Source organism: Cebus imitator, unplaced genomic scaffold (genome assembly GCF_001604975.1).
Source record: "Cebus imitator isolate Cc_AM_T3 unplaced genomic scaffold, Cebus_imitator-1.0 Scaffold399, whole genome shotgun sequence".
Classification (NCBI taxonomy): Eukaryota; Metazoa; Chordata; class Mammalia; order Primates; family Cebidae; genus Cebus; species Cebus imitator.
Window position 1 is genome coordinate 344270 of NW_016107714.1, and position 27863 is coordinate 372132.

The 27863-nt window shown below is 47.3% G+C and overlaps 1 protein-coding gene across 3 annotated transcripts in view; it reads left to right on the top strand.

The window, feature by feature from the left end:
- The window catches only part of TET3 (tet methylcytosine dioxygenase 3), a 118978-nt gene extending 97127 nt beyond the window's left edge, over nucleotides 1-21851 (top strand). For 2 of the 3 annotated variants that reach the window (XM_017508691.2, XM_037731433.1), the window contains 6 exons: nucleotides 2049-2257; nucleotides 3795-3945; nucleotides 6669-6758; nucleotides 7609-7746; nucleotides 12987-13323; nucleotides 14077-21851. In XM_017508691.2, coding sequence (XP_017364180.1) covers nucleotides 2049-2257; nucleotides 3795-3945; nucleotides 6669-6758; nucleotides 7609-7746; nucleotides 12987-13323; nucleotides 14077-15860 — 2709 coding nt within the window. In that variant the 3' untranslated portion in view covers nucleotides 15861-21851. The remainder of the gene's footprint in view (nucleotides 1-2048; nucleotides 2258-3794; nucleotides 3946-6668; nucleotides 6759-7608; nucleotides 7747-12986; nucleotides 13324-14076) is intronic. The other variant, XM_017508692.2, reaches the window with a different exon arrangement.
- Nucleotides 21852-27863: the final 6012 nt, after the last annotated feature.

Here is a 27863-nt window from a genome sequence, read left to right on the forward strand (position 1 = left end):
AGTTTTGCTCTTATTGCCCAGGCTGGAGTGCAATTGCACGATCTCAGCTCACCACAACCTCCACCTCCTTGGTTCAAGTGATTCTCCTGCCTCAGCCTCCTGAGTAGCTGGAATTACAGTCTTGCTCCACCACACCCAGCTAACTTTGTATTTTTAGTAGAGATGGGGTTTCTCCATGTTGGTCGGGCTGGTCTTGAACTCCCGACCTCAGGTGGTCCACCCACCTTGGCCTCCTATAGTGCTGGGATTACAGGTGTGAGCCACCACACTCGGCAGCATGAAACTCTTTATGTAAGCCCCCTGCTCACCATCCTGGGTGGAGCCCCTGCCTCGAGGCCCTTCCCCCTTGGAGCCCTTCCTAGTCTACCCTCATCCTTCCCCTGCCCACAGGCCCCCACATCTTATCTGGTCACAGAATCACCTGGCATTCTCTGGCAATTTTCAGCCACCTCCTTCCCCAGCTCCCAGGCCTCTTGGCTCTGAAATCTTTTTGTCAACCAGGACAGTGTTTGGGAGTGAGTGAGAACCCGGACCCCCAACCTAGATCCTGAGCAGCAGAGCAGTTGATACCCAGGGCTCTTGCTTTTTTTTTTTTTTTTTTTTTTTTTAAAAAAAAAAAAAGCTCTTTTGAGTTATAATTCTCATACCATACAGTTCAAACTCATTTGAAGCATACAATTCAATGATTTTTGGTGTAGTACATTTTTTAAATTGTGGTAACAATATATAAACAGAAGCTGGGCGCAGTGGTTCCTGTCTGTAATGCTAGCAATTTGGGAGGCTGAAGCAGGAGGATCATGTGAGCCCAGCAGTTCAAGACCAGCGTGGGCAACATAGTGAGATCCTATCTCACTTGATCTTAGCCAAAAGGCCGAGAAGCAGTGAGACCCTATCTCTTAAAAATTTTTAAAAAGTAGCCGGGCATGGCTGCGTGTACTTGTACTCCTAGGTAATCAAGAAGGCTGAAGTGGGAGGATCACTTGAGCCCAGGAGTTCGAAGCTGCAGTGAGCTATGATCATGCTATTGCACCCCAGCCTGGGCAACAGAGCAAGACTCTGACTCAAGAAAAAAAGTGTGTGTGTAGAAATAAAATCTAACATTTTAACCATTTTTCAGTGTACAGGTTGGTGACATTAAAACATTCACATTGTGGTACAGCCTTCACCATAGTCTATTTCTAGAACTTTTTCAACATCCCATACTGAAACTCCACACCCATTAACAGTAATTCTCCATTCTCCCCTCTCCCAGGCCCTGGTAAGCTCTAATCTACTTTCTGTCTCTCTGAATTTAACTGTTCTGGGTACCTCATATAAGTGAAATCATATACTATGTGTCCTTTTGTGTCTGCTTATTTCACTTAGCAGGTTTTCAGGGTTCATCCATGTTGTAACATGAATCAGAATTTTGTTTCTCTTTAAGGCTGAGTGAGTCTTGTCTGTACCACATCGTACTTACCTGTTCATCAGCCGATAGACACTGGGGGTGCTTCCACCTTTTGGCTGTTGTGAATAGTGCTGCAGTGAACGTGGGTATTTAGGGATCTGCCTGTGTCCTGCTCTCAGTCCCTCAAGTGTATTCCTAGGCATGGAATTGCTGGATCATTTGGTAGTCCTATGTTTAGTTTTTGGAGAAACTGCCAGACTGTTTTCCATAGTGCCAAACCCCTTGCTTTTTAACTAAAACACGCAGGTATGCAGCGTTTTCTCTGCAAATGCTTTAGGATACATAAAAATTGGACTGTATTTTGGCTTACAGTGTTTATCCATGTATTTTTACTCCTAAGCCTATGTAAGTCATCAGCAACTTAAACTTTGTGCTAATTATTTTTTACTTCACTCTCAAAAAAAAAAAATAACATTTATGTTTTTGTCCCCTAACCATAATGGTCTCTTAGCCTGTGAGGTTGCTGTCGTCAGGGCATGACACCCCTGGTACCTTGCCCTAAAGACCTGCGCCCTGGGTCCGTGTGACAGAGGGAGGGATGGCACCATGCAGAGGAGCACAGGTGCCTGGCTCCTGCCCCTCACACCCTGCGTCCCCACAGGTGATCCGCAGGCACACGCTGGAGGAGAAGCTGCTCTGCCTGGTGCGGCACCGGGCGGGCCACCACTGTCAAAATGCCGTGATCGTCATCCTCATCCTGGCCTGGGAGGGCATCCCCCGTAGCCTTGGCGACACCCTCTACCAGGAGCTCACCGACACCCTCCGGAAGTACGGGAACCCCACCAGCCGGAGATGCGGCCTCAACGATGAGTATGTAGCAGGGGGCTGCAGGGCCAGGGCCCGAGCCCACCCATAGGATCACAGGAGACTTCGGGCAACCCCAGGGAAGGCTCCTGCCATCTCTGCAGCACTGTGTGTCCTGCACAGTTAGGACTGTGGTTGAGGAAGGTTTTTCCATAGGTCTTGCTTGAGCTGGGTTCTAGCTCAGGCTTCGGAGGGTCTGCTAACTTGACTTCGCTGTTAAACCCCAGGTCAATGTACTGGCCACTAATGATGTTAGCAAGTGTGAAGTACATGTGCCCCAAAGATAGAAGGTATCAATGATATTTGCAAAACCTGCCCTTTAATTAGAGTTTTTCCCATTTAAAAAAATGAAGGTATATTTATTTACAATAAAATTCATCCTTTTAGGTATATAGTTCGGATAGTTTTGACAAATGTTTACGGTCACGTAGCTACCACCACCACTATCAAGATACACAACAGGGCCGGGCCTGGTGGCTCATGCCTGTAATCCCAGCACTTTGGGAGGCTGAGGCTGGTGGATTGCCTGAGGCCAGGAATTCGAGGCTAGCCTGGCCAAAGTGGCGAAACCCGGTCTTTACTAAAAAATACAAAAATTAGCCAGGTGTGTTGGCACATGCTTGTAATCCCAGCTACTCAGGAGGCTGAGGCACGAGAATCACTTTAACCCGGTAGGCAGAGGTTGCAGTGAGCTGAGATTGCGCCACTGCACTCCAGCCTGAGCAACAGAATGAGACTCCGTCCCAAAAATAAAAAGATACAGAACAGTTTCATCTTCCCTGCAAGTCTCCCATGCCCTTTATCAGCAAGCCCTCCCCTAGCCCTGGGCAGCCAGCAGACTTGTTTCCTGTTCCTGTAGGTTTGCCTCTGCAAGAATGTCACATAAATGGGATCGTATAGGGTGTAGCTTTCCGAGCCTGGCTTCTTCCGTTGAATGTAATGTTTTCAGTGTTCATCTGTGTTGTGTATGTCAGTACCTCATTCCTTTTTATCACTGAGTCATAATCCACTGTGTGGATCTGTCACAATTCGCTTATTCATTCCCCAGTGAGGGGCATTTGGGTTGTTTTTCCTGATTGTATTAAGCAGTAATTTTCATCTTACTATACTTTGTTGAAAAGCCTGTTAACATCTGGGCTATGGGAAATAGGCACGCTCAAATCCTGGGGCTCACGTCATTTCCCTGTTCGTATGGTGTATGTTGGAGACGTTTAAGATATTAGAATTAAGGGAAAGTATAAACCTTCATGGGTTTTTACCAGATTCTTCCTCCTTACTTCAGTAAACCCATGTGCTGCTCCCAGCAAGACTCAGTGTTAGGCCTGTAGGTTCTCAGTGGTGGGGGCAGAAGAGCCTGCTTTAGAGCTGCCATTGTACTCAAAGAAACTTGAGAAAGAGGTTGGGGGAAGAGAAGGGTGAGTCCCAGTCACTGGGAGGCTGGTGGATGCCAGGGTTCAGCACGGCCACCCCTTGAGGGAGGAGAAATACTCCAGAAAGAAGGGATGTCACAACTGTATACCCGACCTGTGCTGTTATGTTGCAGCCGGACCTGCGCGTGCCAAGGCAAAGACCCCAACACCTGCGGTGCCTCCTTCTCCTTTGGTTGTTCCTGGAGCATGTACTTCAACGGCTGCAAGTATGCTCGGAGCAAGACACCTCGCAAGTTCCGCCTCGCGGGGGACAATCCCAAAGAGGTGAGCAGAGCTGGGCGGGAACCCTGCCTCCCATCCTTTCTCGCCTGGCACCCTTAATAGTCCAGCGGGAGGTAGGGCTGGCACGCCATGACTCAGATGCGCAGGAAGTAGAGCTTGTTTTAGTTTTTTTAAAAGTTGACTTTATCTTACTGTGAAATAAGGGGTGTGGGATGTGTGGAGGGCACCAAGTGTGAAAAATTAGAGTTAGCAGTTACAGGTGCCCCAGACCCTTCCAATTTAAACCATCTCTTTTAGGCAAATATTCCAGATATTGAAGATACATATTCAAATTCCTCATGAGAATTTGGCCTTCTCAGAGGTCATTTCCCTCATCTTCCCAGGTCATCTTTCTGGGTGTGAGGTTTAGCAGGAAAGGCGGTCTGTGTTGCATGGGCCACCCTCTGGGTCTTTGCTGTACTTCCCGAGGCATCTACCACCCTGCCTGGCTGCTGGACAGACACTGGGCAGTCGTCCGGGCCCTTGCACTCTCCATGTCGGGAACCTGGCCTGGTCCCTGGGCTCTGGACTGGCGTCCACACAGTATGGCCACTAGATACAGCACCTCCTCTTTGCAGGCTTCTTACCTGCGCCCCTGCCTGCAGGGCCTCCCCCAGCCCTGAAACAACAAGGGAAGGCCCCCTCCCTGCCGTCTCTCCTCTGATGCCTGCATGGTAAAGGCCCTCCCGGGAGGTGGTCTCCACTCAGCTCCAAATGCAAGGAAGGTGCAAGCCTGTCCAGGCCGTCTGCCATTTCACCTCCCTACTGCCTGGGCTCCTGAGTGGGTGGGGTGCTGGCTCCCTTTGCTCGGATACAGACCAATATCTAAATATCTGGACTCAGTCCCAACCTTCCAAATCTCTCCAAGCTCCTAGTACCAGAAGGGCTTCCCACTTGCCATGGCGCACGGACATCCTCTCCACACCAACGCCCATTTCACCTGCTGTGCTCTGACTGCCAAGCTCAGGTCCTCATAAGGAAAAGCAAGCATTTTAAAATTCAGAACTCTTTATTTACCCCAGACCTGGGTTTTAGACTATTGTGTGACCCACAAATTGTCTAATTTGTTACTAGATTTGTATTTACGGTAAGATCCACCCTCCCCCACGAGCAGCAGATGCAGTTGCTTCAATGAATGGAGCCCTGGGGCCACCAAGACCTATGAACTACCATGAATGGAAAGACATTGGCTTAATTTCTCTCAAATCCTTTCCCTGTTCCACCAGCTGCCACTTCCTGTGCTCTTGTGATATGCTAAGTACTGTGCCAAGCCCCTCACAGGTTTCTCAGATGGCTTCCTCAAGGCCATGTGGCTGATGGTGAAGGCAGGATTGAAACCCAGGCCTATGTGTCCCTAGAGCTCACAAGCCTCACTGCATGCTGTGCTGGTGGCAGCATCTGGACAGCAGGCAGGGAGGTGTCCTGGCCTTTCTGGCCTCCCTGGCCCAGGCTGGCCTGGTCGAGAGTGGCTGGCAGGCCTGGTCGAGAGTGGCTGGCAGCCCTGGTCACCCCACTGGATGGACAGCTCAGCCGTGGGTCTCTACCTTCCGTTTCTCATTCTGTGTGCTTTATTCTTTTTCTCTCTCCTCTCTTCCTGCTTTCTTCTTCATAAACCCTTTGTGCCTGTGCTCATGGTGTCCTAGGATCCCTTCAAGTCCTGCTTGTTTTTGGAGGGCCAGAGTCTGTGGACTCCTGGAACTCTCTGTCACATGTGACCAGGGACTGCTGCTTCATGTAGAGCAGTGCTGTCCCACAACACTTTCTGTGATGGTGGAAACATTCTCTGCTGTCTGTACAGGAGCCACATGTGGCTGCTGAGTATTTAAAATGGGACTAGTGCAACTGAGGGACTGAATTTCTTTAATTTTTATTAGAATTCAGCCCAGGCGCAGTGGCTTACACCTGTAATACCAGCACTTTGGGAGGCCGAGGCAGGTGGATCACCTGAGGTCAGACCTCAGGCAAAACCCTATCCCTACTAAAAATACAACAGAAATTAGCTGGGTGTGGTTGGGGGCACCTGTAATCCCAGCTACTTGGGAGGCCGAGGCAGGAGAATCGCTTGAACCCAGGAGGTGGAGGTTGCAGTCAGCCAAGATCGTGCCACTGCACTCCAGCCTGGGTGACAGAGTGAGACTGTCCTAAAGAAAAAAAAGTTAGAATTCATCTGTATTTCTGTAGCTACATGTGGCTTGTAAATAACACATTACATAGTACGAGCCTAGTGGCTGGAGATTTGAAGTCTGTCTGTGTCCTTGGCTCGTGGCAGGCTCTGGGCTGGGCTGGCTATGGAATTTCTAGCATGGATCCTGCCTGCCTCTCTTCCTGTCTGTAGCCTAGGAGGCAGGAGCCACACTTGGTCCTCATGGCTTTTTCATTCCCACTGTGCCACACCCTTGACCTAGGGTGTTCAGCATTCAAAAGCAAGAAACTGTTTGATGTGTTCTGGGCTGAACTGGGCGGGAGCCTAAAGGAGCAGTAGTTTAGCAGTCAGGATGACGAGACCTTCAGGCCATGGCTTCCACAGCTTTTCCTGGGAGCCTCAGTGTCCTCAGTTGTGAAATGGACATGGCACCACAGCCCTCCTGGAGGAAAGGCCGGGAAGACACCTGATGACACCTCCTTCCAGCCTCCCCCGCGATGCTTCAGGAATGCTGGTCCATTTCCAGGGTGCAGCGTCTGCCAGGTGGGCTGCTCTGGATATGTGACTGCTCCTCTCTCCGCAGGAAGAAGTACTCCGGAAGAGTTTCCAGGACCTGGCCACCGAAGTCGCTCCCCTGTACAAGCGGCTAGCTCCTCAGGCCTATCAGAACCAGGTAATGGGTCCCAGGCCTTTTGCTGCCCACATGTCACCGTCCACATCTCTGCTCAGGCTCTGAAGGTGGGAAGTGGGAGAGTGGGCCCTTTTGCTCTCTTACGGGAAGAGCCCAGCCCAGAAGTAAAGCAATGATGTCATTCTTTGATGAAACCCCCCCCGCCCTTTTTTTTTGGAGACAGAGTCTTGTTCTGTCGCCAGGCGCCAGGCTGGAGTGCAGTGGCACAATCTTGGCTCACTGCAATCTCTGCCTCCCGGGTTCAAGCAATTATCCTGCCTCAGCCTGAGTAGCTGTGACTATAGACGTGGGCCACCATACCCAGCTAATTTTTGTATTTTTTTTAGTAGAGACAGGGTTTCACGGTGTTGGCCAGGATGGTCTCGATCTCTTGACCTCATGATCCACCCGCCTCAGCCTCCCAAAGTGCTGGGATTACATGTGTGAGCCACCGCACTCGGCTGAAACCCCTTTTTTACACCAGGCTACCTGCATCCCACACTGTTCCTCTTCTATCCTGGTCTTCCCCCTTCCCCTGGTAACCTGCCACCTACTCTGGTCTGGTTTCCACTGGTGAGGCTCGAGTTTCTCTCCACTGTCACACCTGCATCTCCCAGACAAGGCAAAGGGACTTGGGATAACCCAGAAGGAAGTAATTCCTACAGGAGCCCTAAAGTAACTTTTTTGGAGCTGGGGCCTGGCCTCTCAGCCAGAAAGCCTCCCTCCTGCAGTTGAAGGGCAAGGTGACGATGATCCTTTACATCCCTCCTTCCAAGACCCAGCCTCCTCAGGTGCAGAATCGGGGCCACTCACCTCAGGTGATGTGAGCACCTCTCCTTGGCCATCTACATAGGTGACCAACGAGGAAGTAGCGATTGACTGCCGTCTGGGGCTGAAGGAAGGACGGCCCTTCGCAGGGGTCACGGCCTGCATGGACTTCTGTGCCCACGCCCACAAGGACCAGCATAACCTCTACAACGGGTGCACTGTGGTAAGGAAGCCTGTGCCCTGTCACAGCCCCACCTGTGGGGCGACTGTGGGAGGGAACCGTGTGGTCTGTGCAGAAAGACAGGCTGAGGGTAGGGAGGGACATGAAGACAGGACCCTCAGAACTCTGGAAGGTGCCCTACAAGACAGCCTGCTCCTGCCCACCTCCCAGAGAAAACCCTCACCAGAAAACCCTTGAACAGACAAGGCTATTTTTGTGTCCGTGTCTTAGGGAGATGCTGGAGGATGCAGCCCCTTGGGCACCTGAAGTGCCCAGTATCTAAAGCATGGGTCCTGGTCTCTGTGGACACTTGGATTTAAACGCAGACAAACCCTTGATTCATTCTTTGGACAAATGTGTATTGAGTACCAGCTGTGCCCAGGCACTGCTCTCCGTGCTGCAGGATGAAACGAACACAGTTCCTGTCCAAGTATGTGAGGGAATGTCCTGTAGCAATGAAGGGCCAAGAGGGAAAAATGAAGCAGGGTGAGGGACAAAGTGACAGGAGATGCTACTTTAGATGAGAGGCTGCTCTGAGGAGGGGACATTTGAGTTGAGACGTGAGTTGAGACGCAAGAGAATGAGGGAGCCACTGTCTGGGAGTAGAGTGCTCCAAGCAGAGGGACCAGCATGCACACAGGCTCCAAGTGGGAAGCAGGCTGGGTGTGTGTTCAGGGAACAACGGAAAGGGAGTAACAAGGGGCGGGGGAGCAGGATTGGAGAGGCCAGCAGGGACCAGCTCACAGGGAGCCTTGAGGGCCAGGTGAGGGTTGCAGGGTTTGCTGTAAATGTGATGGGAAGCTGTTGAGAGCTTCTCAGCTGGGCAGCAGTAAGTTGCATTGTAAAGTTAGACACACTCTTGCTGCTGCAGTTAGAGAATGAGGTGTGTGATGGTGGGGTCAGGGTGAGGTAGACGGGAGGGAATAGGTGGAAGGAGGCCAGGGAGGAGGCTGGGACAGCCGTCCAGGCCGGAGGAGACACAACTTGGGCAGGAGTGGGGGCAAGTGCTAATGGGACAGATTTTGAATGCTGTGTAAGGGACCGCCAAGAGGACTGTGTAGTTGTTACATGAGCAGGACTTGAGGAGCACACCAAGGCTTTTTGCTTGAGCATCTGGGTGCGTTGGAACATTGACTGAGATGTAGAGTAGCAGGGAAAGGCTGAATTTAGGAGTAAGAAATCAAGAAGCCTGTTTCAAGACGCCTGCTACACATGCAGGTGGAGATGTGGATAGGCAGGGGCGGGAGGGTCTGGAGAGCATATGGTTTATAGTTAGAGCCGTGAAGCTGATGCCATCACCAGGAGAGTGAGTGCGGATGGAGAAGAGAGAGGTTGGACTTGGGTAGGGGCTTCCTTGAAGAGATGATGCTAGCTCTCTGCTCTTCTTTTAGCCAGGTTCTGGGCAGACAGGGCTTCCAGGGGCTGAGGAAGAGGCAAGGGCACCAGCACATTCACCTGGAAAGAGGGCTCCCAGATTCCAGGCGTAGCTCATGCCCCCTGGGGATTGATGGCCCCACCTCATGATTTCATTTCTCTACTTGTCTTCCATCCCCATGTCCAAGACTGAGAAGCAAGAAGGGGCAGCTCCTGCCAGCACTCTCTTGTGAGGATTTCTAGGTAAAATACACGGAAAGGGCAGGCCCACAGGGTTAGAGAGGCGGAGGAGCTGGGGGGCACTGGAAGGTGGGTGACAGCAAGAGCACCATGAGGTGATCTGGACCCCAGAGCTTCTAGAGTTTGGGGTAGAAAAAAGGACTATTTTCTTCCAAAATGGAAAGCATTATTTTTTCCTAAAGAGTAACTACTCATTTTTAAAAATTTTAAATAATATTTAAAAGGTTGTCTGAAATCTCAGAGATAACTAGTTAGCAGTTTGGTGAGCATCCATTCAGATACCCAAATATGTATGTGTATGTATATGGCTTTATGAAATTTTACCCTAATGGGGTCACATTATATATACATGCTGTTCTATGACCTGCTTTTCTTAACTCAAGCTTTCTGTGTCAATGGACTTCATTTTCTGAGGCTGTGTGTATGGCTCTGCCATCATTTATTTAACCAGTCCCCTATCAATGGACAGTAAGTGCTTTCAGCCATTTCCCTTCTGTAAACCACAGGGAGAGGCTATTCTTCTCATGTATTTGTGCAGTGGCACAGTAACCTCCTTGAGATTGCATTGATGTTTACTTTTACAGGCTTGGGGCACTAATTCTGCTTGCTTGGCAACACTGGATTTAGGTGGTCTCTTTCATCTTTGCCTGCTGCCTGAGTGGGAAGCATACGGTCTCATTTTAATTTGTGTTTCTTTTGTTACTAGAGAGGTTGAACATTTTTTCCTGTTTCTTCTTAACCATTTTAATTTCATGTTTGTGACTCTCCCATTCATGTACTGATTTTTTAAATCAGGATAGCCTTACCTTTTGACATCTGTAAGTTATCTCTTATGGGAAATACAGCTTCTGCCACATCTCATCCTTAGCGTTTTCCCTTTGGTCTGTTGTTTATAGCATTGGGTCTGACAGACTGGTAGGAAGCGGGACTGATGGCCAGTTTCACCCAGAAGGTACACAGGAGACTGGTCAGAGCAGAGGAAGTCGAAGACCCACACATATTCTGGGAAGAAACAAGCTGGGGTAGGGCATGACACCAAACTCACTTAGAGTACCTCTAAGTGAAATGGTTAATAAAGTTAGTGCCATAAAAATATAAGGTTTCTGTTCAGTGTAATAAAACACCAGAATCACAATTGAAAGGCCAGTACAAATTGGATAACTTGAATTAATTATCCTTGAGTTAAGAAAAGCAGGTCAGGCTGGCTCACGCCTGTAATCCCAGCACTTTGGAAGGCCAAGGTGGGTGGATCACCTGAGGTTAGGAGTTGGAGACCATCCTGGCCAACATGGTGAAACCCTGTCTCTACCAAAAACACAAAAAATTAGCTGAGCATGGTGTAAGGTGTCTGTAATCTCAGCTACTCAGGAGGCTGAGGCAGGAGAATTGCTTGAACTCAGGAGGTGGAGGTTGCAGTGAGCCGAGATCATGCCATTGCACTCCAGCCTGTGAAACAAGAGCTAAACTCTGTCTCAAAAAAAAGAAGAAAAAGAAAAAAAAGCAGGTCAGGCTGGGCACGGTGGCTCACACCTGTAATCCCAGCACTTTGGGAGGCTGAGGTGGGAGGCTCACTTGAGCCCAGGAGTTTTAGACCAGCCTGAGCAATATGGCAAAACCCAGCCTCTACAAAATTACCAAAAATTTGCTGGGCATGGTTAGGCATGCCTGCAGTCCCAGCTACTCAGGAGGCTGACTGAGGTGGGAGGATCACTTGAGCCCAGAAGGTTGAGGCTGCTGTGAGCCTGATCATGCCACTGCACTGCAGCCTGTGCAGTAGAGTGAGACCTTGTCTCAAGAAAAAAAAGAAAAAGAAAAGCAGGTTATAGAATAGCATGTACATATCATGTCATCCCATTTGTAGTTTTATATAGCCATACATGCACACACATACACGTCTGCGTAGTTAAACACTAACAGTGGCTAATAATTCACAGAGCTCCAACTGCTACAGTATTTGTAACACATGATAAAGAAACAGTAACCTTAATATACAAAGATGACTTCATGATTTAAGAAATGACTAGTCATATATAGTAGTGGGCAAAAGTTATAAAACTCACAAGAGGAGGACAATGAGAGCATTGTGTTAAAATGGGCCAAGGATTCATTTTAAGTGGGTATGGTAAGACATGTAAACCTGGATAATAGGAAGGAAGTTTATACTCAGATCCTAGAAACAGGAGGCAGGTCGTGCTCCGGGGGCCACTTGGGGAAGCACCAGGCCAGTCAGGAGCAGAAGAGGAAGAGGGGAGCATGGCCCGGAGTCTTTAGTGGGGTTTTGCAGGAAAGAATGGGTGACACAGGGTAGCTACACCGGGGACATTTAGGATTGGGCAGTTTGAATACTTTGGCTGGCTCTGAGCTATGGGATGGTTCCTCATGGCCGTCTACAATTTAAGGCCAGGGAAATATTGGCTTGGTGTGTGAGTATGATAAAGGAGATGGCTGGGGATGTGGGCTCTGGATTTGCTAGTTCATATATCAAAGGCACACTTGCAGGGAGTCATTTGCTATCTCTGGGAATTAAGTAGCCCCGGGAGGGGCAGCCTGTCTGGGATCAAGACCTCAAATGCCAGAGCATCAAGAATATAGAAAATAAGAAAATAGAGTCAACGCAAGCATAGAGAGTAAACTTGGGGGAAAAAAAGCAAACCTTGTTGAGAAATGTACACCAACAAAATCAATTTTAACAATGAGGAAAAAGTTTTTAAAGAAATTAGTGGAAAAAATATAGGGAAGTTGGAATACATTCTGCTGCTATGAGGGAAAAACCAAATCATTTTTGAGGGCAGTCTGGCAGTTCTACTTAACATTCATTCTAAGGAATTAAGAATCTTAGAAAATTTAGCTAAAAGGGTATTTTGAAAGTACTGTTTATGGTATAAAAAATTGGAAACAAGTTGAAATATCTGATAATTAGTTAAACTAATACATTGATACAATAGAATAATATTATACAACTCTTATCATATTGGGGGAGAATAATGCACAGGAAAATATTTATACTATGTTAAAAAAATGAAGCTATTATATGACCATTTACATAATGTCCCCTTTAAATCCAAAAAGTAATTGTGTACCTATGTATGTACACAATTAGATGACCCTGGTATCTAAAGTGATTACTTCCGGGTGGTGGGATGGGAGATTTTATTTCCTTTTTGTTTGCCTAAATTTTCTACAATCAGCATATAGAGATTTTTCATAAAAAGGAAACTTTTTTTAAGAGCAAAAGGAGGCTGAGTGTTTAGAACAAGGAAGATAATGGTGGATGGTCCGAGCTCCACTGGGTAACGTGGTGCCATGGCCTCAGTGCTATGCCAGAGGGCAGAGCAGGCCTCCTTGTCCTGACCAGGCCCCTCGCCAGGCATCTCATCCCCTCTCAGCCTTCTTAGGATCACAGGAGATAATGTGCCTTGAAAGTTGATGAGTGGACTCTAGATGCTGGCGATACTGTTACCCTGTGAACCAAGATCAATGTGCTTTTCAGAAACTCTCGGAAGTAGTAGTGGCTGGTGTTGGGATTGTGTGGGGAAAGACGAGGTCACGTGTTTGGGGTGCTCAGACCCCTCTCTGCCAGCACTCGGTCCCCCAACCCCATGTCCTCTCTCCCCCACTGCTTGGGGCAGGTCTGCACCCTGACCAAGGAAGACAATCGCTGCGTGGGCAAGATTCCTGAGGATGAGCAGCTGCACGTTCTCCCTCTGTACAAGATGGCCAACACAGATGAGTTTGGTAGCGAGGAGAACCAGAATGCAAAGGTGGGCAGCGGAGCCATCCAGGTGCTTACCGCCTTCCCCCGCGAGGTCCGGCGCCTGCCCGAGCCTGCCAAGTCCTGCCGCCAGCGGCAGCTGGAAGCCAGAAAGGCAGCAGCTGAGAAGAAGAAGATTCAGAAGGAGAAGCTGAGCACTCCCGAGAAGATCAAGCAGGAGGCCCTGGAGCTGGCGGGCGTCACGTCGGACCCAGGTGTGTGGGGGAGGGTGCCTGCCAGGGGTGGCATTGGTGCTGTCCTCATGAGGGCCCTCGCTCTTCCACGCACCCTCCTGCATCACGCGGGAACTGCGGCCTCTGCTTAACTGTCAGTCAGAAAGCTATCAGCAGCAGCCGCAGGACACCCAGCCTGACGGGAGGCCATGGGGATGCAAGTATAGCAGGACTTGTTATCTGCATGGAACTGAGCTTGGTAGACGGGGAGCACTGGGTTTCTCTAGATTGCTCCCCTGGGAGAATCGGAGGCTCCCCTCTGAGCTCTAGTTTGCTCTTCTCTGAGATACTGAGGCGAGTAGCAGCATTTCAGGACACGTGGGTGTGCTCCAGGGCAGAGGGGCTTATGGGCAGAGATGGTTGCCAGCAGGCATCTGAGTTCTCATCTCCTGCCCTGGTTCCTGCTGTGATCCCCACTGGGCTGGGCACAGGGGGTGGTGGTGCTTCAGTGCAACTTCTGGAGTTCTTTAGGGTGGGGGCAGGGGGGACTGTGGACCCTGCATGAGCTGCTTCCACCAGGGGTTGCCTCCTCCCACCCCCAGTGGGGCTGGGGGCCTCTGCTGAGCAGGGCCCACATCCAGGTCCAGACTGGACATGCCTCAGCACTGCACCTGCCTGTCCTGAAAGAGGAAACATCCCTGGAAAAGAGGAGGGTCCATCCCCAGTCCCTCGCCCAGGGCCTCTCCAGGCAGTGGTGGTGTCTACCCCTCTGCCATCTTGCCTTCTATTTCTCAGGCCTGTCTCTGAAGGGTGGATTGTCCCAGCAAGGCCTGAAGCCCTCCCTCAAGGTAGAGCCGCAGAATCACTTCAGCTCCTTCAAGTACAGTGGCAACACGGTGGTGGAGAGCTACTCGGTGCTGGGCAACTGCCGGCCCTCCGACCCTTACAGCATGAACAGCGTGTACTCCTACCACTCCTACTATGCACAGCCCAGCCTGACCTCCGTCAATGGCTTCCACTCCAAGTACGCTCTCCCATCATTTGGCTACTATGGCTTTCCATCCAGCAACCCCGTCTTCCCCTCTCAGTTCCTGGGTCCTGGTGCCTGGGGGCACAGTGGCAGCAGTGGCAGTTTTGAGAAGAAGCCAGACCTCCATGCTCTGCACAACAGCCTGAGCCCGGCCTACGGTGGTGCTGAGTTTGCCGAGCTGCCCAGCCAGGCTGTTTCCACGGACACCCACCACCCCACTCCTCACCACCAGCAGCCTGCATACCCAGGCCCTAAGGAGTATCTGCTTCCCAAGGCCCACCCAATCCACTCAGTGTCCAGGGACCCCTCCCCCTTTGCCCAGAGCTCCAGTTGCTACAACAGATCCATCAAGCAAGAGCCAGTAGACCTGCTGACCCAGGCCGAGCCTGTGCCCAGAGACGCTGGCAAGATGGGCAAGACACCTCTGCCCGAGGCATCTCAGAATGGGGGACCCAGTCACCTTTGGGGACAGTACTCAGGAGGCCCAAGCATGTCCCCCAAGAGGACTAACAGTGTGGGTGGCAGCTGGGGTGTGTTCTCATCTGGGGAGAGTCCTTCCATCATCCCCGACAAGCTCAGTTCCTTTGGGGCCAGCTGCCTGGCCCCTTCCCACTTCACAGATGGCCAGTGGGGGCTGTTCCCCAGTGAGGGGCAGCAGGCAGCTCCCCACTCTGGAGGACGGCTGCGAGGCAAACCGTGGAGCCCCTGCAAGTTTGGGAACGGCACCTCTGCCTTGGCTGGGCCCAGCCTGACTGAGAAGCCCTGGGGGCTGGGGGCAGGGGATTTCAACTCGGCCCTGAAAGGTGGTCCTGGGTTCCAAGACAAGCTGTGGAACCCCATGAAAGGAGAGGAGGGCAGGATTCCAGCCGCAGGGGCCAGCCAGCTGGACAAGGCCTGGCAGTCCTTCGGTATGCCCCTGGGCTCTAGCGAAAAGCTGTTTGGGGCCCTGAAGTCTGAGGAGAAGCTGTGGGATCCCTTCAGCCTGGAGGAGGGGGCGGCCGAGGAGCCCCCCAGCAAGGGAGCGGTGAAGGAGGAGAAGGCTGGTGGCGGCGCGGAGGAGGAGGAGGAGGAGCTGTGGTCGGACAGTGAACACAACTTCCTGGACGAGAACATCGGCGGCGTGGCCGTGGCCCCGGCCCACGGCTCCATCCTCATCGAGTGTGCCCGGCGGGAGCTGCACGCCACCACACCACTCAAGAAGCCCAACCGCTGCCACCCCACCCGCATCTCGCTGGTCTTCTACCAGCACAAGAACCTCAACCAGCCCAACCACGGGCTGGCCCTCTGGGAAGCCAAGATGAAGCAGCTGGCGGAGAGGGCACGGGCACGGCAGGAGGAGGCTGCCCGGCTGGGCCTGGGCCAGCAGGAGGCCAAGCTGTACGGGAAGAAGCGCAAGTGGGGGGGTGCCATGGTTGCCGAGCCTCAGCAGAAAGAGAAGAAGGGGATCGTCCCCACCCGGCAGGCGCTGGCTGTGCCCACAGACTCGGCGGTCACCGTGTCCTCCTATGCCTACACGAAGGTCACTGGCCCCTACAGCCGCTGGATCTAGGTGCCAGGGAGCCAGCGTACCTCAGCGTCGGGCCCGGCCCGAGCTGTCTCTGTGGTGCTTTTGCCCTCATACCTGGGGGCGGGTTGGGGGTGCAGAAGTCTTTTTATCTCTATATACATATATAGATGCGCATATCATATATATGTATTTATGGTCCAAACCTCAGAACTGACCCGCCCCTCCCTTACCCCCACTTCCCCAGCACTTTGAAGAAGAAACTACGGCTGTCGGGTGATTTTTCCGTGATCTTAATATTTATATCTCCAAGTTGTTTTCCCCCCCTTATTTGGGGGGCTTTTATTTTCTCTTTGTTTTTAAAACTCTATCCTTGTATATCACAATAATGGAAAGAAAGTTTATAGTGTCCTTTCACAAAGGAGTAGTTTTAAATTCCATTTAAAATGTATTTATTGGATTTTTTAAAAGCGACAATAGTAATGGTAAAGGATGGGCAGGAAAGGCCAGCAGTGCTCCCCCGCCCAGTCTCGCTGGGCCCGGGGAGCCAAGCCCCTCGGGCGCTGGCAAAGTCCTCAGCCATCTGTCCCTCGAGAGCCAAGCGCAGACGGTAGCCACCCAGTTCATCCCTCCCGACACACACACCTTCCCTTCGGGGAAGGGAGCCTCAGGACAGCCTCTGTCCTCTCTGATAGGATGGGAGAGTCTGCAGAAAACCATCTGGGGTCCCTTTTCCAGCCCCCGGCTTGGAGTCGAGGGGCAGATGCACCCCAGGCCAGCCCCCCTGAGATGCTGGCACAGCTTTCCCCAGAAACCAGGTTGGAAGTAGATGGCTTCAAGCTTGCTAGTCTCCACACTGAATCCTCTGTCCGTTATTTATGGAGTCACACGATGTCACGGTTCACTAGGCAGCACCTCAAGCTGGAACTGGAGTGCAAGGTTCTTAGGGGCCGCGCCTACCATGTTGCCAAGCCAATGCATGCTGGGCTGAAGGAATTTGTCTTAGTGGCAGTTTTTAAAAAAAAAATGCCCCCAAAGTCTATGCTGATATTGAAAAAGGGCTACTGTATCTTTAAAAACAGGAAGTTGAACCCAAGCTGTGAAAAGCCAGTGGTGCTCTGTGCATGGTGCTGTGCGGAGCCTGGTGCTGTATAGTGTTGTGCTGGGACTTTCTTGACTCTTGGGAAGGTCACATCCTACAGGAGCTCAGCAGACCAGTGTAACAACAGTTAATGCATCTATCCTGATCCCTGAATTTCCACATTGGACAATGGTGCATGCCTCATACCTGAGCCTGCTTCCTTCATGCTATCGTCAGGTTCAGGGGCCTACACTTAACAATTTTAAAGTGCAAGAGTCAAACATTTTCAACAGGTTGCTATGATTTTCCTCCCTAATTGGTGCCATTTCTCCATTTGATCATTTTTTTCCTTTCTCCCCTCTTCATCCACTTTAACATACCCGTTCGAAAATTCTGGTGCATTCATTCGGTTCTTTGAAATGAGAATGTGGTGCTTACTTTTTGTGACATTGTTGAGATAGGTTGGGCCTGATGGGAGCAACACTCATTGTCACCAAGTCAAACTGCTTGGGAGTGTTGGTTGTTCTTGTGATATTAGCAGAAATGATCTCACGCTACCCATGTGGATGTGGATGTGGATGTGGTGAATGGGGGGCTTCATCAGGACACACAGAGGGGAATGTGGCCACACAGTGGATGACCACCAAGCCCTGAGATGACCAGGTATTTACTGAGCAGTTGTATTCAGATATGGGTCTTCATGAATCATGTTTAACAATCAGATGACAGCTAGAGGCAAGTTCCTGAGCTTCCGGGTGCCTTGTTTAAGAGCTGAGAACCGGCCTGCTGGGTGTTTACTGTACCTGTTTGGAAGCACTGGCAGAGGGTCGTTGTAAGATGTCCTGAGCATTTATGTGGTCTGGTTTTAACTGTAAATAGTGAAAGATTTTTTTAAGCACTTTTGCCTAGATTTAAACAGCAACTTGAAAAAAAAAAATGTTTTAACATGTAATTGTGGGAGAAACTGTAAATAGTAGCTGAATATTTAATGTGCTTTGTCTATCCTCCACTTTTACCATATTCTGTAAAGTTGCATTTATTTTACAGGACAAAAAATGAAATATTATTGCTTTTGAAATAAATACCCAAGAGCTTATCAGGACTTAGAATTATTCAGAACTCAGATCTATAGGAAAACCTCTGACCTTCAGTTTGACAAGCTAAAGGAAGCAGAGTCTTTAATGAGCATGCTAATTTTCTAGTTTTGAGGAAAAATTGGGTCCTTTAAATGCTATTTTGCTTATCGCATCAGTACTTTTATGCAGGTCTCATTTGACTCCGTGCTTAGGTAGATGCGGGGGTGCCTTGAAAACTTCATTTTAAATGATCTTAAGCAAGAAATACAATATTTTACGAAACATGTGGAGAATGTGACCGTCTGTATGACCCATGAAGCCCCAGGTTGGCTGTTGGTTTGGAAGGTCCCGAGTGTTCCCAGGTGATGCTGATACTTGGCATGTGTGAATCTTCCTGATGTGTGTTAAATACACTCTTCCCTCATCACCTTTTGGTAGGAAAGCCATTAGATGAAAGGAGAAACCAATACAAGCTAAAAGCATGCGACGTCTGTCCCCCAGCCCAAAATGCCTTGGTTCATCAGTTTCTAGGGTAGGAAATAGGCTGCTGAGAGGTGAGTCAAGAGGCAGTCTCCATTGGATGTCCCCACTCCCCTCAGAATAGCGTTTCCAGAGTTAGGCGGTGCGATTGCCGTGCTCAAGCCCATGCTGATTTGTACACTACATGTCTAACCTACCTCAAATCTCAGTCATTAAAATTAGCATGCTTTAGACATATATTTAAAAAGTAACTATGCACAGCTCTTTATCCCCCCTTGCTGCTGAAGGTTTCTTAAAGAGAAAAATCAAATTTTTATTTTTTACTGGCACTATCATTTTTTAAATCCTAAAGATGATTAACAGACATTTTTATCATGAGAAGAAAAATAAAGCCATTGCAACTAAAGAAACTAACAGCATGACCAAGTTCGAAGAGTAATATTATAGCAACGGAAACCGATGGCGTCTCAGTCATCTCCCCAGTGTGCCCTGTCCATGGACACCATCCACGTGCAGTGCAAAACATTTGGTTCCTTTTCTGCTGTGTTTTGTTTTCCCTGCCTGTCGCGTGCAAGGGAAGTACTTGTAAAGTTCTGTGCTAAGAGATTTTTAAAATAAAAATCGCTTTGCAGCAGGTTCTCACAAAATAACTGGTGCTAGCTCAAGAAATCATTATCTGACCATCAGAAATCTTGACTAAAGGTGTTGCATGGATTTGGGGGTTTTTTTGGTTTTTGGTTTTGGGTCTGGTTTTTAGCAGGGCCAATGTTTCCCACACCCCGGCTTCATGGGTACTGCTTTGCCTTCTCACTAAGGTGACGATGGTGTGCGTGGAAAGAGATGATATACCCCACCGCCCCCTCTTGGTCCTTCCACCAGCCTCTTTTGGAAACAGTAGTTTGCAGAGCAAGGGATTTTTAAAGTGCTAAAGCAAGGAAAGAAGTCGCAGAGCTTAACTGCTTTGTATCACACAGCAGCAGATGTGCAAGGATGGTTGACAATGAGTCAATGATAACCTGATTTCATTGAGAGAAATCCAGCCAGACTTGCTTCTAGAGGTTTAACCACCATGAGATCTCAAAGCAAGGCAAAGCTGGTGGAAAACAATATGATATCCCTGACGTGCCTCAACCAGTATCTCTTTCCTTTTGTTACTGAAGTGTGTTTTATGGACTAGGAAGCATTTTTATGAATTGAAATAGTCTAAATAAAATGGTGCTATGGTGTTTTAATGTGACTGTCCCTGATCCTGTCTTGCTGAGGTGCTATCAACGTTCTGAAACCACAACCAACCAAAAACAAGGTGGGCTCCAGTCTCTTGGCTTTTGTTTTCCCTCCCCTCTTTTGGTGCTGTCTTAGACCCGTTTACCGTGCTATAATCTGCTCTGAGCAGTGTTGTGTTTTGTTGTATCGTTCTTCCCTTGGTGGCCAAACAAAGCAAGTCGAGAAGGCAGCTAGCTCCCTTGCTGTGATCCGGAGTGGGCCTGCCTGGCTTTGCAGGTGCTTTGGTTCCACACTTGTCTTCTCAGGCTTGATGTGAAAGAAAGGGCGAAGGGTTTTTTGAGTTTGTTTTTGTTTTTGAGGAAGGGGAGTTGGATACTCCTGCCTCTTCTAGCATGATAGGCATTCTCATAGCCAGGGACACAGATTTTCTCCTGCAGCCCAGGGTGCTAAGCAGACATCTCTAGAAGTCCCAAGGGCACACCAAGAGAGACCAGATGGACCTCCTTCCTCCCCTGGCACTGGCTGGGACCGTGGTAGGCAGGGGCTTCATTCTCTAACTCAGCATTGCTTCTGCCTCTCATTGGTAACCCATTATGTTCAGACTAAAGGAAGGAGCTTTCTTTGCTCACTCGATGCCACTGAGGCTGCTTTTTAGTTGGTGCTAACCTAAATTTCATCTTGGGTCCACAGAAGTTGATGTTTTAAAAACAACAGGAAGCTCCATTTTGTGTCATCCACTGTCACAATAATTTTTTTAAATACCTCAAAAACAGGACATCATGACAACTTCAGTAAAGTAGATTCCATGAGGGTCTGATACCTGCAGGTTGTCCGTCTCATGACGTACTTGACCTTGAAAAATCTGGGGTCATTTTGTTTTTCATTCTTCAGCAGTTAAAATAACGGAACGCCGAAAGGAAGGAGTGTGGTTGGCTGTAGTTCATGTTTAAGTTTTGCTTTTGAATAAAATGTGAATTTTCTGTGCCCATCTCCTTGAGCTTTCTTGGTCATTGTTGCTGTCATTTGAAATGACTCCCTCAAAACCTAGTTTTATCAGCCAGCCACCTCTGCTGTAGTACATGGCCAACTTCAGTATACCCTGGACCAAAACATTTTTGAGGTGCATACCCCCAGCATAAGTTATACAGTCCCACATCCAGGTGCACAGTTTCCTCCGCGAGTGCGGGGAGAGGGGCGGCCCCCTCTGGTGCTCCCAGCCCTTCCTCCTGCAGAGCTGCAGGCAAGAGCAGAGCAATAGGCTTCTCCCCTGAGCAGAGACCGCAGCACAGAAATGCGAGGTCTAAAGTTGCTTTTTGCCTAAGAATCAGCGAGCGATTTGGCCTACTTCCTCATTGGCTTCTATTCTGATATCAGGGATGCTTTTTGTAGTGGTATTGTTTGCTCCCTCTTCGCGTTTTGACTACCCGTCATTCAGGGGTAACTCATCACTCTTCACGTGGGGATTTAAAGTAAGAAACTAATTGGCTTATTTGAACATTCCAAATTTTCTTGGTTTCAATGCTTTTTTTTTTCTTTTGAGGGGAAAAGAGGGGAGAAAAACAGGAGTGATGTCATTTCTTTTTCATGTATTCCAATCAAAGAAACAAGGGCAGGTCGTATAGTGGCATATTAATACATTAGACTTAATCTAGAACCCCTGTAGCTTTTTGATGTGTTTTATTTCTTATCTCTTTGAATTCCTGTTTGGTTACTTGGCTTCCAATGGAGGTGAACTTAACAACCATACTTGAATATTCCGTCTTGACTTTGTAAACTGTGGCTACTTGAAATGAAGTTTATCTGGGGTTGATGGATGAATGGTAGATTTTTGCAATGTCTCAAGGCAATAGGATGTGTATTAAACTGTAGATATTCTTAGTACAGTAAATTTATGCTGATAATTTTATTTTGTATAATTTTTACCTTTTTGTTAATATTTTTTCTTTCCACTTTTTTGGTTTGCCTCCTGAGCTACCCCTCCTTACCCTCCTTTTTCCCCCAGTGTTTCAGTAAATTTAATTTAGGGTGCCTAGAAATTGCAAGTATGTATCCTTTTTGATTTGTATTTTATTATAATTTACACAAACAGCTGGGTTTGTGAACTGTATTACTCCTGGTATCTTTAAAATGTTGTGGGTGTTTTAATAAATTTTATATTTATTTTTTGCACTCAAATTCATTGTGGGCTCTTTTTTTCCCCCTCCTTGAACCAGTTCTGGAATGTGATGTGTCAGGTACCCTGTAACTTTACCTGCCCACCGTATGTTGTAGATGCACAAATGAAGCCCTCACTAATAGCAGTGGCAGAACCTGTCCATTCTGCCACCTACATAAAGGAATGTTCAAAGGCTATCAGCTGTTAAAACGGGATCTAAAGGGGGAAAGTAGAGATGGCCTTTTTCTCATCTATGTTCCTCTGTTTTCTTTCCCTTTTATGTTTTTGTCCCTTTCTTTTCTTTCCACTGGGAGATACCCCCCTTCTGCTAAAATTAACATCTGATGTTAGGTTTGCTAAAGGATCACTGAATGCTGCTTGGTTCCGATGGCTTGAACAGCAAGTCTAGTAGGGAGTGGCCAATATGGAACCCAAGATTCTGCTGACCCGTAAGGTTTCCCGTAAGATCCCATGCCTGGAGCTACCTTCTTTAATTCAGATTGCCAATTCTGGAGGTAGCTGTTCTTGAAAAGGGAACATGAATTGAGGAAGAAGAGTGAGTGGGGGAACCATCCTCGTGCTCTTCCCCTTCCTCTGGCTTGAAACATCTGACTGAAATTGATCCAGCATCTTTGAGGGACAACCAGCCCAACTGTTGATAAGGATTTCAGCAATATCCCAACATCCCAAGGCACTCTAGATGAGGAAGTTCATCTCTGAGGGCATCTGGGTGAAAACCTCATGATCATAATGAGTGCCAGGTGATGGGCTTAGAGGTTTTTATGTCCATTTTACTTTGCTTGCAAAGGAACCCACTGGAAATGCCTTGGCACACCTGGCTATCCAGGCATCCTCAAACATGTTTATATGTTTTACAAAAGTGGAGTCACACTGTGCTTTGTAACCGGCTGCTTTCCTTCTTGAGTTGGAAGAGACCTAGTTCTGTCCCCTTCCTGAGCCCCTGTCATGATGGCCCCATCTGCAGAGCCTGAGGGGAGGGCCAGGACATTCCTGCTTCAGCTAGGGCTGGTTTCACTATTGTTAGCTATAACTGTGCTGCCAGCTCTTCTTATACAAGTTCCATGTTAAATATAGAAAATTAAACACAGAAGTTCTTAAAAGTTATCTGAAATTCCACCACAAGAGAACTGCATATTGGTTGCAAGCATTTTCTGAGTGTGTAAACATGAGCCACATGTATTTTTTTTAATGGAATACGGTAATACAATGTTGTAGTCTTTTTGCACATAAACTGTCTTTATCAGTATGCAGAGTAGCATTTTTTAAATAGTTGCCGCTGGGCACGGTGGCTCAAGCCTGTAATCCCAGCACTTTGGGAGGCCGAGGCGGGTGGATCACCAGGTCAAGAGATCGAGACCATCCTGGTCAACATGGTGAAACCCTGCCTCTACTAAAAATACAAAACAGTAGCTGGGCATGGTGGCGCGTTCCTGTAATCCCAGCTACTCAGGAGGTTGAGGCAGGAGAATTGCCTGAACCCAGGAGGCGGAGGTTGTGGTGAGCTGCGATCGCACCATTGCACTCCAGCCTGGGTAACGAGTGAAACTCCGTCTCAAAAAATAAAAAAATAAAAAATATATAAATAGTTGCCTAGCAATTTTTTTTTGGTATGGATAGAGAAGCATTTAATCATTCCTGTAACTCTAACATCCCAACTTGTTGCAATTATAAATTGAACTAATCGAAATGTTCCTCCATGTAAATCCCACTCAGTCTGTTTCTTTCTGTGCTAAGAAGTGACACAGTAAATTCCCCTCTGCCACATGACTACATCCTTAATTCCATGAACCTTCTTGTAGCAGATCCAGGCCCTGTCCACTACTACTCCCCACCGCGCCCCCGTCTGTTCACACCTACAGCATCATTATTCATACTGGGATCTCTAGAAATGAGCAATTTGTTCCAGATGGGATCCGGCTCATGCAAGCCAAGCTCAAAGACACCAAGGAGCCCCACGATCTGGACACACTATTTTTACAAATGCACACTGAGGCTTATTAGCTTTTTAAGCAGCTGAGTTTTACCAAAGGCTTGTGGCTTGGAAAGAACATGGCTCCCTCACTTTGCAATTGTGTGATTTGATGAGCAATTTCATTTCCCTGTGTCATTTTGTCAATAAAACAAGCTAATGATACCACATGAGATTGATAATAAGGATCCAAAAGTTGCTACAGTAGTGAAACTGCCAGGCATTAAGGATATAGTAGGTAATAAGAGCTATCATTATTACTCTTGACATATACAAAGCTTTAGGTCACTAAGGAGGCCAAGACTAGTCTTGGACCATATAGTGACCTCTTCTGTGAACTCTCGCCAAATCAGGTCCACCAACTCCAGTCTTCATGCAATTCATTTTTTTTTTTTTTTTTTTAATGCTTCACACAGCAGTTGAAGTGTAGCCATCTTAAATAGACTGCTTAACCCACTCTTCCTGCCTATTTTGAATCTTAATTTTGTCAAAGTATTTGTTTACCCAACCCAGCTACACAACTTGGTCAGCAACTATCGTTATGTATTCTGATGCTCTTGTAAGCTTCTTAAGCTTGGAGAGCTATTAGTCATCTTTGCCTCCCATTGTACTCCGAAAATAATAGGCATTCGATATCCCATGTCCATGGCATGGTACATCCATCCATCCATGAAGCCCTGTAAACAAGTTCAACACACATAATCTGGTGTATGTTTTTGTCAGAGCCAGGAAGACAACATAGAAGACGTGAAAGACGAAGACAAGGCTTTGTTAAAGTCTAGATATCCGCAGTGCCTCATCCCCACTCCAGAGGTCTTAGCAGAGGCCTGCTTTCCTCTACTGAAAAGCCCAACCCCAGGCCCAGGGAGCCTGCCCAATTTCCCTCACTACACTTCAAACCATCTTCCTGTATACCCATCCTCTTTACCACACACACACTAAGTCCTGCTGCTCGGTACTCCCGCCCCATCCCCACTCACTCTCTCCATGTGCACCCTGTGCTGCTCCTGTGGAACATGCTTCATCCATTAACCCTTTTCTGTGGCTTCTCCCTGTCACGTGCTTTCAGGTTCACCCCAGCCTGACCCTGCTCTTCCTCATACGCCTTTCCCACTCCTTCCTATCACCGCCACATGTCTGCAGGTATAGACAGCCTACTAGCTTCAAGGTCCATACCACTCATTCACCTGTACCCGTTTCTCCAGAAACAGCCAGTTTCTAGGCCAGGGATCCTCATCCTCACTGACTTCTGTAAAGCCTTGAAAACCCTCTGCTCCCAGACTGCATAGCCAGAAACATTCCACTGTCCCAGGACCCTGCCCCCTTTCATGGGCCCCTTTGTGACTTCATGTCCTTTAAATACAAATGCCCTCAAGAGAATCAACTCAAACTTCTCCACAGACTATGAGCTTTCCCTCAAAGGACTTGTTCAGCCACCAGGCCTCAACTATGACCCTAATGCCAATGATTTCCAAAACCATGGCTAGCCCTGACCTCCCTCATGAGTTTAGGCTGTTGGATAGCTCAGGGTGGCTCCCTATGTGGCCTCTCAAATATGAAGGGCCTTCTGATGGTAGTGCCAGTAATACCACAGGAACTCACCCCGATTTAATTTATTTATAAAGTATCTAAGAAACTCCTTTCAAAATCCATTAAAATATTTACATAAACTATAAAACTCCAAATAAAGAAAATTATCAATAAGAACCAAAACATCAGCAAAATTATACTCAAGGAAGTAAAAAATTAACAGGGAACCAAGTTACTTAAAGCCAAATAAGTTTTACTACGTAAAAAACAACATGCAAATCTAAGGGGTATAAAATTTTTTTAAATTATAACTCGATCAAGACAGAAAAAATTTTTTTTAACTTATTTAAAAAAAAAAATAAGAACTCAAAGACTAGCAATGAGTGCTTTGCAAGAAATACAAGAGATTAGAGAGCGACTACAATCAATTAGACAGAAAGTACAATCTACTTTCAAACAGGTTAAAAATCCCCACAGCTAACATCTTACTGAAAGGGGAAAAGCTGAAAGTTTTTCCTCTAAGAACTGGAACAATACAAGAATGTCCACTCCCATCACTCTTATTCAACATAGTACTAGAAGTCCTACCCAGAGCAATTAGGCAAGAACTTGAAATAAAAGGCATCCAAGTTGAAAATGGAAAAGTCAAATTGTCCCTGTTTGCAGACGACGGGATCATATATATAGAAAAAACTAAAGACTCTACCAAAGAATTCTTAAAACTGATAAACAAATTCAGTAAAGTTGCAGGATAAAAAAATTAACATATAAAAATCAGTAGTATTTCCATACTTGTACAACAAACTTAGTAGAAAAAGAAATCAAGAAGGCAATCCCATTTACAGTAGCTACCAAAAAATAAAATACCTAATAATAAATTTAATCAAGGAAGTGAAAGATGCTACAAGAAAAACTACAAAACACTGATGAAAGATATTGAAGAAGATAAAAACAAACGGAAAGACATCCCACACTCACAGATTTGGAAAAATTCATATTATTAACATAGCAATACTACCTGAAACAAGCTACGGTTTTAATGCAATCCCTATCAAAATACCAATGACATTCTTCACAGAAATAGAAGAAAAAAAATCCTAAAATGTGTATGAAACCACAAAAGACCCCAAATAGCCAAGTCAATCCTGAGTAAAAAGAACAAATCTGGAGGTATCAAATAATCAGGCCTCAAAATACACTACAAAGCTGTAATAAGCAAAACAGCTTGGTACTGGCATAAAAACAGACACAAAGACTAATGGAATACAATAGAGTCCGAAGTTAATCCACTTCTTTACAGCCAACTGATTGTTGACAAAGATGCCAAGAATACTTATTGGGGAAAGGACAATCTCTTGAACAAATGGTGCTGGCTTATAAGTGGGAGCTAAGCTATGAGGACACAAAGGCGTAAAAGTGATATAATGGAATGTGGGGACTCGGGGAGGGCTGGAAGGGGGCAATGGATAAAACACTACATATACTGCTCTGGTGATAGGTACACTAAAATCTCAGGAATCGCCATGAAAGAACTTATCCATGTATCCAAAAACCACCTGTACCCCAAAAATTACTGAAATAAACAATGTGATTATACTTAGTGCCATTAAATTGTACACTTGAAATGGTAAATTGTATGTTCTGTATATTTTACCACAATAAAATTAAATATCTTTTAAAACAAAAAAAAAAAAACAGGCATGGTGGCTCACGCCTATAATCCCAGCAGTTTAGGAGGCCGAGGCAGGTAGATCACTTGAGGTTAGGAGTTCAAGACCAACCTGGCCAACATGGTGAAACCCCATCTCTACTAAAAAAATACAAAAATAAGCTGGGCATGGTGGCGCATGCCTGTAGTCCCACCTACTTGGGAAGCTGAGGCAGGAGAATCGCTTGAACCCAGGAGGTAGAGATTGCAGTGAGCCAAGATCATGCCACTACACTCCAGCCAGAGCAAGACTCTGTCTCAAAAAAAAAAAAAAAAAAAAAAAAAAATGCTGAGGAAACTGGATATCTATATGTGAAGAATTAGAACCCCATTTCGCACCCTATACAAAAAAAAAATCAACTCAAAATGGACCAATGACCTAAATGTAAGACCCCAAACAATAAAACTACTAGAAGAAAACACAGTGAAATGTTTCAGGACATTGGTCTAGAAAAGTATTTTATGAATAAGACCTCAAAAGCACAGGCGATAAAAAGCAAAAATAAGCAAATGAGATAATATCATACTAAAAAGCTTCTGCACAGTAAAGTTGAAACAATCAGCGGGGTAAAAAGACAATCTACAGAAGGGGAGAAAGGATTTGCAAACTATTCATTTGATAGGGGACTAGTATCCAGAATATTCAAGGAACTCAAACGTCTCAACACCAAAACAAACAACCTCATTTAAAAATGGGCAAATGATTATCCTAAGTGAACTTAGGAACAGAAAACCAAATACAGCATGTTCTCACTTATGAGCAGGAGCTAAGCCATGGATTAAAAAGGCATACAGAGGGGTATA